Source organism: Falco biarmicus, chromosome 3, assembly GCF_023638135.1.
Source record: "Falco biarmicus isolate bFalBia1 chromosome 3, bFalBia1.pri, whole genome shotgun sequence".
Taxonomy (NCBI): domain Eukaryota; kingdom Metazoa; phylum Chordata; class Aves; order Falconiformes; family Falconidae; genus Falco; species Falco biarmicus.
The window spans coordinates 70,524,303-70,539,747 of NC_079290.1; the positions used below are offsets into that span (position 1 = coordinate 70,524,303).

General features: G+C 47.5%; 1 protein-coding gene across 1 annotated transcript in view; it reads left to right on the plus strand.

Moving 5' to 3' along the window:
• The window catches only part of CARMIL1 (capping protein regulator and myosin 1 linker 1), a 238,815-nt gene that overhangs the window by 202,461 nt on the left and 20,909 nt on the right, over window positions 1–15,445 (plus strand). The window contains exon 39 of the mRNA XM_056331333.1: window positions 7,098–7,168. Within this exon, the coding sequence (XP_056187308.1) occupies window positions 7,098–7,168 (71 nt within the window). The remainder of the gene's footprint in view (window positions 1–7,097; window positions 7,169–15,445) is intronic.

The following is a 15,445-nucleotide window of genomic DNA, read 5'->3' on the forward strand; positions in this document are numbered from 1 at the left end:
TTGTCCCAGGGCATCCATAGCATTTTTGAGTATCACCGATACTCTGTGTTCCTCCCTGTCCCACAGCAGGCACTGCCCAAGCACCTCTAGCTGTGCTGGCAGTGGTGGGAGCAGAGGTTGGCAGGGGAGATGTGGCTTGCTCCCAGGCATGCCACCAGCCTTCCTCTTGGAGCCAAGGGCATCTCCGCAACACCATGCGCCATGCTTCATAGTCTGGCCACTCTGAAAGGGCTCATGGAGTCCAGCTTAGCTTATGTCCAACAGGACAGTTTGCTCCCTAGGCCATTGCTGGTCTTGGGCAAGACAGCAGCTGCACGTTGTATTTGCTGTGCTTGGAGGTGACAGCGAGGTCCTCTGCATCCCTCCATGCACATGAGCTCATGTCCCGTGTGACTACATCAGGTGAGGGACCCAGCAGCCCTGGTTACCCCGTTAGAAATGCTGCCCTGGAAGGGGTCCTAGTACCAGCATCTCTGGTCAGAGCTGCACCTGCCTGATCCAGCCTTGGGGAAATGCCGTGGAGAAGCTCTCTTGGAGGGAGCTGCTCTGCCCTTTCTGCTCCTAAATCTGGTTTTCAAGTTTTCCCATTGAAGAATTTCACCCGTATACATAGCAGGAGCACCTCTCCACCTGCAACGTGCTGGAGAAGGGCTGCAGCTGCCTGCCAGGCTCCAGCGTGAACTGGGCTTTACACCACGTCTGTAGGACCTGCTTCCCACTCCCCGCTAGAGGCTAAAATCTGGCTGATAGATCTTGAGCATTTTAAAGTATTCCCTCATGTGCAGTAACAACAGCAAATAGCTGCTTTCTAAGATGGAAGCAGCAATTGTCTTAAATCCCCCCTCCCCCTCCACCAGAGCCATCCAGCTGGGGTGAGATCACCTGGGAGTTGACCTGCCTTTGACACCCCTACACTGGCTGTCCTGGGGCTGTATTAGATGCAGGTTTCAAGTGTTTGAGAAGCCCTGTGTGGGAAAGCAGTTATGCTGCCACAGTCCCTCCCAGACATGTGGCGGGGTCCTCAGGCCAGTGCCACTGTCCTGATGCTGCTTTGGCAATTTGCGATGAGCTCTGCCAGCCGACCCCAGCCCTGATGCTTCGGAGCCTGCTTTTTTCTGCTTTTCCAGTAAGTTGAACTGAGAAGAAGAAAAGCTGCGTGGGAGAACAAGGGTTTTAATTAGATTGATACCAGCCAGAGAAGACAGGAGAGGGGCTGCTAGCTTGGCAAATCCAATTTGGTTTCACTGAATGGAGAAGTAAAGTTAACTCTGTCGTCTCTGCTCAGCATCTCTCCAGGGGTGCCTCCTTCCCTTCCTGTTTGCTTAGGTGGGTCAGACCCAGTGGTGGGTAGGGGAGAGCCCCATGGAGGTTATATGGCCCCCACTTTATTTGCACAACATTACATTCCAGCTGAACACTGAAATAATGGAAGTCATTAACTGTAACTGAGACTGCAGCCACTGGCTGGGTAGCATTGAGCAGCGTGTGGCTGGAGGAAATGTCAGTTTTTCCTTTGGGAAGTCTATTCTTAGATCCCATCTGATGGCCTGAGGCCTGACCCCTCGCTTCCAGCAGCATCCCGGTGGGAAGGGATTGGCTGCACTCCCATAAACTCATGGGATCGCCACTGCTGGTCCAAAACAGAGGACGGAGGACTGATGCCTCTCAGTCTGGGGAGCTGCAAGGGGAAGGCTGGAAAAACCTGGCCTTGGTGGGAATCTGTGAATGGGAACATCTGCAGGACGGTTGTCCTCATGTCACATCGCATCCATCAGTACTGGGACCTGGACTGCCAGCACACCTCCACACACCCCCGCACCCTGCACCAGCTGAGCCAGAAAGGATGGAGCCAGGATCCAGCCCGGTACAGGGATGAAGGATTTGCTGAGCAGAGGAAGAGATGGAGCTGGGGGGGAGGGAGGAGGGCATCCAGGTTGGAAGGTGGGGGTCAGGGTCTGTTGCTAAGCTGCTTGTACCCATCTGAGGGTGTGGTCAAAAAAAAGAAGAGCCTATTTCTTTTCTGCAGCAGGCAGTGTTTTATCTCTGATTTGATCTCCAGGCAAATGGTAGGGGGATTCACTGACTCCGTTATTTCCACTTTGTTGTGCTTTCAGTTTGTCTTTCATCTGCTTCTCCAGCATTTCCCTTTGCTCACAGACCCCTCGCTGGGTGGCAGCGCATCATCCCCACCCTCCGCAGCCCCATCTGCATACAGCAGCACATCTGGCACTCTCGCTTCCCACTGCACTGGTGCAAATCGGATGCCAGGGAAAACGGGTCACACCGAGAATCTGGGCTTGGGCTTTCTGCAGGACCCAAACTACCTGCAAAACACATGGTCAGCATGGTCAGTACTGGAGAAAACAGTGATGGGTGCCAGCGTTGGCTTCCTCAGTGCCTCCGGTCAGTGCAGAGCTGAGGGTAGCTGAAGCTGTTTGATGAGGAAAATTATTTCCAATTATAAACCCATGTCTGCATCTATTGGGAATTACCTTCTGAAACGGTGAGGGACAAAAGTCTCGCCACAAATCCAGATGCTGATTCTTTTGATTCCCTATTCTGGTCATGGAAACTCAAATATGTGACATCAATACTTTGAGTCTGGCCCAAAGAATAAGGCATTTGTCATCTGCACCCTTTTTCTGTTTCCACATCAGCAATCTGCACTTCTATGCATGTTTTCCCATTTACAGTTCCTTGATTAAGCCTTTCTACAAAGCTAGCCCAGCCTGGGGCTTGGCCACATGCTCCGTACTTTGGAAAAATTGCCGTTATTTAATTTATTATCGGCATCAGCTAAATAGTACGGCATTGCTGGTGTCCCCCAGCTGGAGGGCTCCCTGACCCACAGCAGGGCCACATAATGACCGTGCAAATGCTGCTGGCATCAAGGCACCTACCAAAGCACGTTCATTTAAGAGCCAAATGCCTCTGAAATCAGGGTGTATCCAGGGTATTTTCTCCTCATTGCAGACGAGAACATCTTTGTGGGACTCCTCAAGGCAGGATTTTGGGAAGGGTGAGGGGTGTACTGTGGAAGTGCCTGCTGGGGAGGCTGGGAAGGTGCAGAAGCCACGTCAGAGGCTCCCTGAGCAGGAAAGCAAGGGCTGGTATCCACCAACAGAAGTCCACCAGAGCTGAAAGGAGGGCAGAGTTACCAGGAATAAATTGTTCATTTCTACTTCCTAGTGAGTCTGTCTTAGCTGTATCCCAAATTTTTGGTTGCATTTTTCAGGAGCCTTGCAGACCACAGAGAAAAGAAAACAAGTTTTCTAGAAAAACAGCTATTGTTATACTTTTTCAAAGCTATTTTACATGTTCAGATTCACATTAAAAATAAAGAGTATTTCTTTATTCTTTGATGTCTAATTGCCATAATCTGAAAATAAACCAATAAAAGAAATATCTGAACTAATGACCTGCCATCACAAAGCCTTAATGGAAAAAATCATCCTGACAAGTATTATTACATTAAAGCCATTTCTGAACTTAAGAAAAAAAATAAAGGGACAGTGCTGTGGTTTTTGAAATATGTATCTTTAAAAATCTATTATGGTTTGAAGCAAAATAATTCAATTGTCTTCCCCCCACCCCCACCCCCCTTTTTCAGCTTTTCAAAACACAGATTTGAGTTCTTCTACCTCAAGCGTTACTACACAGTGCAAAGCCTGAGCCAAAGAAGTCCTTAATCAAAAGCATTCCCTACTTTTTAAAATACTGCCTACCTTTAATTCTTATTTATTCCTTTAAGGAAATAAGGCAAGGCAGAGCAGCTGCTTGTTTGGTACGTGAGCTGCACACACAGCAGCTATCTACCATTTGTTGCTTTAAAACTAATAGCAATAGATCCTCAATTCAATGTGCTGCTCAAATTTACAGTACTCTGCAAAAAACCTGCAAAACCATCTGCTTTGAGCTGAGGGTTTGGGTTTTTTTCATTCACGCTTTGCTGTGTCGAACCCCATTTTATCCACGCAGTGGGATGGCCGCATCCTCACCACAGGCTGGGCTTTCTCTCAGCTTACCTGGTTCCTGTCACTTTGAGCTAAATTTGTGCAATTCCACCCTAAGACCCCTCAATTCATCTTGTGCGATGCATGGAGGTGCAAAGCAGTTAAGCTATGTATCTGTGGGGTGGCCCCTATGTCTATAGGGTATATTGATGGAGAGTTTGGGGGGGGAGCAAATGCATAGCTGGTGCAAACAGGTGAGGAAGCCATCCCCTCTGCAGCTTTTCTTCCCGTTTACAAGCATGCTCTGCTGCTGTGGGAAAGCAATGCCTTTCTCTGCTGGGGCAGACACTGGTGGTGTGTGGGAGGACAGGGATGCTCAGATGGGTGGACACATATCATCCACACTCTCGTGCACAGGTAACAATGAATTTTTGTGAGCTTTAAGCATTAAGCTTTAAGGTCTTTTTTTAATCTCCAACCTGAACCTGGTTTCACAGAGGTTGTGTGAGTTCCTAAATAAAAATCAGCAGTTTAAATAAGGTGATGCTTCTTGCCTGCTCTTCCTCCTGTGAGGGCATGGGGGAGAACCAGCTGTGACAAGTTCTTCTCAGCACCCTGAGTTTTGCATCAGTTCCTATAAAACTTCACTGTCTCTGTCCCTGTTGAATGCAGGTTGCTTCCCCTTGCAAAACAGGCATAGTATCTACTCTTAAGTTAGTTTTGTTAAGAATATTTTTAGTAAGAACCTAGTTGTCATGACCATACTACCAAGGACCCATGTTGGTTTCAGCCACAGTGATGCTTTCCAAGACCAGGTTACAAACCCTGCTAGAAACTGATGGGCAGCTCTTTGCTAAAAACCTAGATCAGAATGCTCCCTGTCTGGGGCAGATGGGCTCTGTGCCCAGGGAAGAGAGATGGGGCCAGAAAGTGGCCTCCATGCCCCACCGTGCCATGGAGCAGCACCAAGAGACCTCATCCCACTCAGGAGCTTGGGCAGCTCCTGTGGGGCAGGCGAGGCCACCGCTGCCATGGTGGGAGGCACTGGGGAGAAGGGGCTGCAGGGGAGGTTCCGTGTGGGAGCTGTCACCTTGCGGCCAGAAATGCTTTTTGGCAGCGAGGCAAGGAGGGTCAAAGAGAAACCTGTGGAGTGGCTGGTCATGCCAGCAAGGGACTTGTGCAGATGTCACCTACACATTTATACTTTGCTGTGTGTTGTTACCTATTGAACAGATGCTCCTTTCCTGTGCTGGGGTCCCCCATCTGGGCATGCTTATGAAACCTGGGGGCTGCTTTTAGCCTTGCTGCCGCATTGACTTCCTGGTGATCGTTTTTCTGGAGTCTAAAGGTGGCCCTGGGCTGCCGGCCAGGGGACCCTGGGACTGAGCTGCTCACAAACTTCTGCTTAAAGGCATCAGCTCCATAGCACCTCCTGTTCCTTTGCCCACTGGAAAAACTGGACATAGCTGTCGTAATCTCTCTGAAAGAATGTAATTTGCATACTTGATATTTCCTGAGTAAAACGCAACTTTTTGTTCTTCAGAGCTTTTTATTTTTTTTTCAGTTCAAATAGGAGTCTGCTCAGGCAAACATTAAATGCTTTTTAGAAGTCTTTTCTGCTCTGCTTCTGAGAGCCTCTCTAAAACAACCAGTATTCGCATAAAATCCAAATGTACATATTGAATCAAAAGCAACCTGGAAAAACTACCTGTAAGGGATCTCAAAGGAGATAATAAAGTTGCCACAAATGATTCTGGGAGCACACACGCAGACACTGAGCCCAGTCCAGGCACCTGAAGTCATGGCAGATGAAGATACAGGTGACACTCAAAGCACATGTAGTGCCAAGCAGGACCATCACGGGTATAAATACCAGCCTTGGCCAGCACTGAGCCCGCTGAGCCCCGGGTTTCTTCTTTTGGTCAGCACTACAGGAGGAAGAGGGTGTAGACATCCATCCACCTTCGTGCCGTGGCTCTTCATTCCTGCTGGGAAACCCTGCTGGGGGCTGGGGGGATGAGGTGCCCCGGCTGCTGCTGCGGTGCCATGAACCGAGGAGGAGGGGGTGACGGCTCCGCAGACTTCGCTGTTGTTGCTGTTGTTGCCCCCAGGCGCCACCTCTTCTCTGAGCCTCGCCTTTCCCTCCAGCGCTTCTGCTTCGTTCCGGACTTGGGAGGTTCTCCGGCTGGCTGCAGGCCGTGCGCGTCGGGAGCTTCCCCAGCGCACCCGGGGGGCTGGGAGCCCCCTGCCCAGCGCCCTGCCCGAGCGCCCCCTCCCTCAGACACGGGCCTTGCCCCGGGCCCGCCCGAGGCACCCGGGGCGCGGGCAGCCGGGCGGCGGGGCGGTGGGCCGGGCCCCCGGGGCCGTGCCGGTGCCCGGGGGGGGTCCCCGCTCCCGCGCCCCCGCGGGGCCGCCCCCGGGGCGGGGCCGCCGCTCTCAAAGCCGGGGCCGCCGGCGGCAGCGCGCAGAGCCTGCGCGGGGCTGCGCGGGGCTGCGCGGGGCTGCGCGGGGCTGCGCGGGGCTGCGCGGGGCGGGCGCCGCCGGCAGCACCATGGAGAGCGGCACCGCGGGGCGCCTGGACGCCGCCGCCTTCCTGGGCGCCTGGCGGCGCTTCGACGCCGACGGCAAGTGGGGCCGGCGGGGGGCGGGGGGCCCGCGGCGGGGTGGGCGCTGCGCAGAGGGTGCCCACGCGGTGGGTGCTGAGCTGGGGCCGGAGGGTGCCCGTCCGGGGGGGTGTCACGTAGGGGTCGCGCATGGTCCTGCAGGTGTTTCAGAGCCCCCCCCACCCCCCTTCCTCCTCATCCCGCCCTAATACCAGGTCTGAAAATCCTCCCTTTCACTCCAGAATTTTTGCCTTTTCATCATCTTCCTGTTCCTTCTGCCGTTCCCTCTCGTGGTCCCACTTTGCGGGTTATTTTCCTGAAACTTTTCTGTAAAGAAAACTCCTCCGGGATCTGCACATCACCTTGCCTGGCACCCACACCGATGTGAACCGATCAACTCGAATAGGACCCCCCCGGGCGGGCAGGCAGGGTCCCCAGCTGAGACCCCTACCGACCTCAGCTCCCTGCGCACAGCCCGTGACACGGCCCCCAGAGCTCCGGCAGTGCTGCCTGACCGTTAACATATTTTGCTTTTATTTAGACAACGGTTACATAGAAGGGAAGGAGCTTGACAATTTTTTTCATCATCTCCTGGAGAAACTGGGACCAGAAGTAAGTACTGCGCCGCGTTAGTTGTGCATCAAGTCCAAGCGAAAAGGTCATTACCTGGAGAGATGACAATTTGCTGTTCCCTGGTTGCCAGCGTCCTTAGAAATCCCAGAGGTAAAGAGCTCTTCTCTTGGCAACATGGTGGCGTTTAAGCGGCTGACAACAAGCGCAATTGCCTGAGAAGTTTGGTCGGTTGGTTTCAGTCCAGCAGCTGCCAACATGGTGAGGCTGCGGTTGGCACCAGCTGAAGGGGCTGGTAGGAAGCATGGAGAGAAAGTCATTTACTGCCATTGAATAGAAACAAATAGAAAGCACTGGCACACAGTCTGGCAAGGTGAGGGGGAGGGCAATGATTTATTCAAGCAAGTGCTGATTAGTTTTGTTAATATGATGGGTTTCTTTCCAAGGTCAATTTTTTACAAATAAACTGTCATTAATTTTAAATGGTACTTAGGAAGGAGACATAGAACTGCATTGCCGCAAATGGCTGGAAGCCAAACAGGAGTCAGTCCTGTTGCTCCTAAGGTCAAGACCTGGCTCTCAAGTTTTTCTGGGTTTCTCCCCTGATTTCCATCCCTACTTCTAGCAGCGTTTCCCCTCTCTCACTCTCTGCATCTCAGTCCTACCAGCAGTTGCACTGGTTTCCTCAGCTCCAGGTCTTACGTTGCTTTTGACGGTCACCATCAATGAAAGAGAAATCCTGTCACTCAGGTCAGCTGCTCAGTAGTATGTAAAAAGTGTATTCTGATAACAGGTTTAATATTCTATTACATAGTGTGTGCCCAACTAGGAAGAGAAAAGGACTAAGCATTTTCCAATTGGAAGAAGAAGGTGTGCCAAAAACCAGAGAGGAAACAATTCCTTTAAGCAGAAAGTAATTAACAAAAATGGAAAAGGTAGCTGATAAAAGGCATAAATTTGTGAGTATCAAGTGTAAAATAGAATTAGACTTACCATCCAATTAGGATTCTTGGATCTTTGGGGCTACAATAAAAATATAGAAACTGTGAATAACTTTCCAAGCATGTTTTTGGTTAATTTGCAAGTGAATTGGGATTGAAATAATGGAAGTTTCTGCAGAAATGTCTTTCTAGGGCATGTATAGTTACATGAACAGATAGGTATGTAAAAAGACTTTAAAACAAATGTAAAAAGTTTCAACAAGAAGCAGCAAGAATCACTAGGTACACAGAAAATCTGATTTGAAGAGAAATGGAAAAGTTCAGGATGGTTTACTCAGGAATAAAAGATGAAATTGGGAGTTGCTGGTCTTGGGATATTGAAACACCAGTGCAAGGCACACTCAAATGAACGCAGCAGCAGCAAACACAAGGTGTTGGAGGAGAGGCTTAAAAGGAGGCCGCAGCGCTCCATGCTGCAGTGGTCACTGAAGCAAGGGACCTCCACGTGGGGCTTTCTAGAGTGAGTTCTAGCTGGAGATAAAACTGCAGTTTAGCCAGGGATCTCACAGGCAGCTTCCTAATGATGAGAGGTCAAGAGGAAACCACCAGCCCCACTGTAGCCCATAGCTGCCCTTGCACATCCCTCAGACAAGATTTTGGAGACAGCATCGCACCAGCTGGGTTGAAAACCCGGTGTGTTACAGCAGTTTTTGTGGTCTTGCTGACGTTGATCTGAACTGTTACACCATGCTAGGTATCAGTACACAAGAGCATGCAAAATGAGGGTGTTCTAGCAACGAACTGTTCTGCTGCAGGAAGTCAAGAACAGTTTCACTGATGGCCAAAAGTCACTGCTTAGATGACTCCAGCTTAACCTATCACCCTCCTCTAGCTTGCATCTCCTTTGCTTCTGATGTCAAGGTTTCGCCCTTAAAAGAAAAAACTTAAGAGAAATTGAAAAAAAAAAAAAAAAGAACCAACACCCTCTTTCTCTATTAAAGAGAAGAAATAGGCTAATTCTGGAAGACAGCGCTCACTAACTGCTGGGGTGCTCAAACACGGTCTCCAGTGGTTTTGGTTTTCTCCCCTGGTTTTCTTGCCCATTTTGGGCAGTATTTCCACTCAAGTAGTATTACCATGAATGATAAGATGATGTGTTGCCCTGTTCCCCTTTGCCAGCAGTCTGGTTTCATTTCTCATGGCTGTGTAAGGATGAAGCAGTCTCCTACCCAGTAGGCAGCAGGCAGAGCTGCTTTGGTGGCAGAACATCCAGGGGCAGCTTTGTTCTGGGAGGGTGAGAGGAGTCCCCTGCCCTGCTCCGCTAGGTATGGGGATCACCTGTAGTGCTGGATTAAAAAAAGGTCTCTACTACCTTTGTACAATGAGTTTGCCTAACAACTTTGAGCTACTTTTCTCTTTTTCATGTGATTTATGTTGTACAGGCTTGTGGTTATAGCTACAGATCCTTTTTAAGCTGGTTTTCACCAACCTACAGAAAGAAAGTGTCTTCTGTAATACAAGCAGTGAGCTGGGACCGAGCATCTCTCTGCTTTAGTGCTCATTTTGACCTTTACTTCTTCTTCTTCTTTGGGTTCCTAACATCTCTGTTTCCTTGCACAGTAAAATGGGGAGACAGTAATACACTGGCATAACTTCCAGATGTGTTGCAAGGATTAATTAGTGACTATGTCTGAAGTGTTGTACAAGTGATAAATAATGTTATCAGCACTGGAAGTTGTCTCTGCTTGAATAGCGAATGGCTTCATAATTACATTTTTTCAGCCTGCACTCTCTAAGCTGTTATTTTTCTTAATGACCACTCTAGTCCTTCAGCTCTGTTTTTCTTCCCAGCTACCCTGCAGCATCCCCAGCTGACACTAAATGCCAGGGGATGGGAGCAGCTGGGAAAACAATGTAAAAGGGAGCTTGTCAGGAAGCTGAGAGGAACAGCTCTTCCTGATGGCTCTGAGCGAGGAAGGAAACTTGAAATACCATCCAGTGAGGGAGGCTAATTCATCTTCTTTTGTTGAACCATCAAGAATTTTTCTGGGGGGAAGGGAAAACTTTACAACAGAGGTAGACCTACAATAAACCGACCCAAATCCCAGATGCTGCTTTCTGTCTGTCCTCCTCCAACAGTGGGCGACTGCTGGAGGCATCTGGACAATGCCCTTAACAACACACTTTAACTTTGGTCTGCCCTGAAGTGATCAGGCAGTTGGACTATATATGATCATTGTAGGTCCCTTCCAACTGAAATAGTCTATCCTATCGTATCCTATCATATCCTATCGTATCCTTTCCTATTGTATCCTATCCTATCCTATCCTATCCTATCCTATTCTCTTCTATTGCATTTCTAAGAAAATGCCTTTGATTTCCAGGTGTACGTAACATATCTATAAGGCTTCAGTGATTTATGACACTGAAGTTTATATAAATTCCCCATAAGCTGGAGGGGCTTCTGCGGTTTGGTTTGTCTGGGGGGTATGAGGCAGAACTGAGGATAATTCAGCCACACACCATGCCATTATTACTCCTATGACTTCTGTCTAACCATTTGAGCCTCCAGCTTCCAACCTGCTGCCGCGTGGCTGCTGTGAGCTGCCTGTGCTCCCTTCTGCTCACTCATAAATCTCTTGATTCTACCTTATGGCCACTTTTCCATGCATTTTCTAAAGGTTTTTTATACTGAAGTGAAAACTTCGTGAAAAAGACAGTTTCTTTCAGCACTGAAGAAGTAATTTTATTGGAACAGGAACTACAGCCCTTGCCTTTCTCTCTTACAGTGCTGTACATCTTCCTTTCTGTATAGAGATAACTTATGATCTTCCTTGCTTGCTCTTTGCTAGTTTTAGTGAATCTCTATGTATATTCCCATAATAAATAGACAAGAAGAGTTTTATAGATGAATGGCTATAAATTTTGAATTTGGATTTCTGAAAGTTTCCATAAAACCAGTGACATCTGGACAGATACAGAGGGAAATGCACATTGTCATTGTGCTTGCAAAGCTTTCACGGAAAGATATCTGACTTTGCTTAAATGATATTAAAATTAGACAGAAGACTTTTGGATAAAAGTCAGTTGCCCTCACCTAACTGTGAGCATGTAAGAGACCACATGTAAAAATTTTTGAAGTGTAGATTTGATCAGGCAAGACAAGTTTTAGTTTCATTATAGCCCCCCTGCCCCCAGGCCACCTGTATAGTTATGACTGGAAGGGATTGAGTTAATCTTCAGGAGCTCACCCTGAACAGCCATAAAGGATTTGTCATTGCTTTTTACTTCCAAAGAAAATGAGCAGCCTCCAGCTACTCTTGCACTTCATTGCTGCCTTGCACAATGTATTGTCTATCCAAACGATGTGTTTAACTTAGTATGGCCAGAAATGCAGCAGCTAGTCACTCAAACAAAGTTTAATGGCCAAAATATCAGCCAGCCTCAAAGCCATCCAAAGAAAACTTCTCCTATATTTTACTACCCCAAGAGATCCAGGTTCACAGATCAGGTCTCTGGTGACCAGCAGGTCAACAGCAAGAAGACCGCTAGCAGAAAACATTCATCTTGCCTCCCCCTCCAGACTAATACAGAAATCTAAACCCTGAGTCGACCCTGATTAGATATAGGGAAGAAATTTTGTACTGCGAGTGTGATGAGACACACACACAGGCTGCCCAGAGAAGCTGTGGATGCCAGGTTGGATGGGGCTTTGAGCAACCTGATCTAGTGAAAGGTGTCCTTGTCTATGCAGGGGGTTTAGATGATCTTTAATGTCCCTTCCAACACAAACTATTCTATCATTCTGATTATTGTCAAATACAGTTATTTCTTTAGGTTTCGCTTTTGTCAGCCTTGATTAGCCTAACCAGTCCCTATTCCTGTTCCTGTGCATTAAGATGGGGCAGTGCAAGTGCCTGGCAGTATTTCTAAATGCAAACTCAACATGCCTATGGGAAAAAACAGACACATTGTGTTTTCATTGCCCAAAGGCATGTCACAAAACTTTCAGCCTAGCAGAAAGGGCAGAACAAAGAACCTGTCCAAAGCCTAACTACAAAACCCTGATGTCACAGGGAAGGCTGTAACAGCCTTTGTTGGATGCTGGTGTCTTTTAAGTGAAAAAATATTTTGCACATATGTGCTGATGAGAGCTAAAAAAAGCATCAAAACACAATGCAGGATGACAGGACAAGTGCTCATCTATTGTAGCATGCAGGATTATAGTAAATCCTAAGCAAAGCACAAGGCCAAATTCTCAAGTGATAGCACTGTAGTTAAGTAAGCAAGATTGGCCCAAAGGAGAAGTTGGCCCAGGAGCTGCAGGGTGAAATCCCACACTAATGCAGGCAATCCGATATATATCTGCATGGATGAAATGAAGTCATTCATGTGATTAATTTTTTTAATGCTAGGGGATTTAAAGAAGAAATGTTTGGCAAAGAAGTTCTTCTAAGGTCAAAGTGTATGTTACTGATGTCTCATCTGGTCTTTGCTGGCCTCCTGTGTATACTGTGTGGCTTTTGGCATGGTAGTAGTTGTTGAGTTTGTTTTCCAACTAGCCTTCTTGGCAGACATTATTTATACTCATAGATCTTGTAGGAACTTGATATCTCTGGCACAGTTTGCCCTTCTATCAAACTTGGCTGAAATGTTAAGAGAAACATGTTCAAGCCAGCATTTTCAGATAAGCCTCTTTTTTTTTTTTTTTTTTTCAAGAAACAGTCTATAGTAGTCACTAAATTTCAGTTTCTTCTTACTTTTTATGCCCTTATCAGTCTAGTGGCTTATTTCCAAAAATTACATCAAGAAGGAAAAAAAATCAATTTATGACAAGACTGTCTTGATCAGCAGGAATTAAATGAGGTGACTCCTTTCATCAAGTAGGAAGGGCTCCACAGTACTCCATGCATTCGCTTTTTACCCCCAAAACAAATAACTCATAGTTGTGTTTTCATCAAGGCAAGCTGCTGCCAAGCACATGTATCCCTTAAGGAGCAAAAATTTAATTAGACGGCATGAGGCAAAGAGTGTGACAATATCAAAGGAATGGGTTAACAAGGAAGAGAGATTATCGCCAGGTTTCCAAAGAGTCATAACCAACCACAACAAAGAAATTAAATGCGTGGAGATTAAAAAAAATTTGAGCATGCCCTTTCTGTTTTACAAACAGTATTAAAAACCAGATTACCTTTGTGATGCTAAATGCTTCTAAAGGGTTTTCACAAAAGGGAAGATGAAGGCTGGACATGGAAAGGAGGAAGCAGAAAATTCATTTTTTATGGCAACTCGAATCGTAGAAGCTTTTTTCTGCAAAACTCTGTGGAAGAGCATCCATAGTAAGAAATTTACTCCATAACCCTGAGAAATGTATGTTCAAAGCCACAGAAGTATTTGAAACTGTGTGCTTTTACGAGGACAAAAATTACGTGGTCTTCTCCTCATGGTACGTAGTAGAGTATTTCTTCCTTGACTGGACAGTGAGAACATGCAGTGCCTCTTGGGAACCACACAGCATCTGACCTGTCGAGCGACCAGGGCAACTGAAGCTTTACAACTCATATGAAGCGACCTGAAAAGGGGTTAAAGCATCTCGCTGTTCCAGGCTAGCTCCCATCATTGTTATAGTCCAATGAAGATTATATTTCATGGAAATTAGCAGAGGGTTGGAGTTTTCTTCCCTTAAATAAGTATCAGGATACCTCTGCTGCAGGACCCTTTCTGGCCAAGCACTTGCTGTCCCAGTGACTGCACCCTTTCTCAGCCCAACCCTGAGCAAAACTGGAGGCAGGTCCTAGTTCAGGTATGTTTCCCAGACTGTGGCAGGGGAATCTCTTTATTACAGTGTTCACTGATGCTAAACATGAGCATGTCTATAGCTGTTTCTGCCTTAATTAGGCAGCAAGTCAGGGGAAATTGTGCTCCTCTGTCAATTTGGGCTATTACCTCTTGATTAAAGTCTCCTCCAGAAACTCAGGAGGTGCATACAGCAGGGAAAACAAGGAATGACAAGAAAAGCCTCCCTGTACAGACAGCTACTGGGAAGGATGCAACAGCATTCACTTAAATGTTCACAAAAGGGAAATTTTATCTAGCTGCCAGCAAGTCTGCAAACTTTTAGCCCAAGCAGTGAGCACTTGAGAAAGCTTTGCAAACCTTTGAATCGAGGGAGGGATCTGCTGCTCGAGACAGGCAACACAGTCAAGACAGCATTAGCTCTGATTAAAAAAAGCTGCGTTCAGCTTTCCTGCTGCAAAGCCATTGATATGGGATATCCCTTTGGTTGGAGTCAGCTGTCCTGGCTGTGTCCCCTCCCAGCTCCTTGTGCCCCCCCCCCCAGCCTTCTCGCTGGTGGAGTGGGTGGGTAGCAGAAAAGGGCTTGGCTCTGTGTGAGCACTGCTTAGCAGTAACTAAAACATCCCTGAATTATCAACACCATTTTCAGCACAAATCCAAAACACAGCCCCACACCAGCTACCAAGAGTAAAATTAACTCTGCCCCAGCCAAAACCAGAACAAGTTGCTTTCCAGAGCAGAAAGGTGGTGTTTTGTGGGTTTTTTTATTTCTCCCCCTGTAATTCATAATGCTTGAATAAGTGAAGCGTGAGCCCAAGGCATTTGAAAGCAGAGTGTGTTTGGCTTCTAGGTTTTCCTGCTTGTTGCAATCTGTAGCTGAACAGAGTTAATAATTAAAAGGGAGGAAGGAAAAGCAAACTTCCTGGGGAAGCTGGTGGCCATAGCACTTGGTGCAGCACCTGTGTCTCCGTGTAAATGCCTTATGTCCCTGTGTGCACCTGCCTGGAGATCTTCCCTTCTTGCTTTCCTGCTCCTGGTCTTTCTCCCTCTGTCACAGGATTTGCCCCGATCTGGGAGGCAAAGAAATATTTGTAGGAACCCAAAGGCAGAGAATAAAAAATCAGTCCTCTTGACCAGTGAGCTGCCAAGGTTTTACCTTTGGCATCCTCTCAGCAACCTCATTGCAGGGTGGCCGAGGCAGCAGGGGAGCCCCTGTACCCCCAGCCTGACTGGTGGCCCTGGGCAGCCCTTCACTGCCCTGGCATCCCAGCTTGGCCCTGGCCCCTGTGCCGGGTGGGAGATGCCTGCTCACACTGCTGGCTGGTTGCTGGATCCCTGGCCGGGCCATGCCTGCAGAAACTGCCTCAAGTGTAATTTCTTACCTGTGAATAGTTTTTTGGTCCCCTTTAGGGATACCTGAATCTCATCTGTACAAACCACCAATACAACTGAAGAAAAAAAAAATTGCTTAATATATTTACATGACTGCAATTGGTTGCTATAGCTGCATGGCTTTAAAAAACTTTAATAGTCCCCATATTGTCTCTCTTTATTTCCCTGCTGACTGGCTTTGCTTGTTATT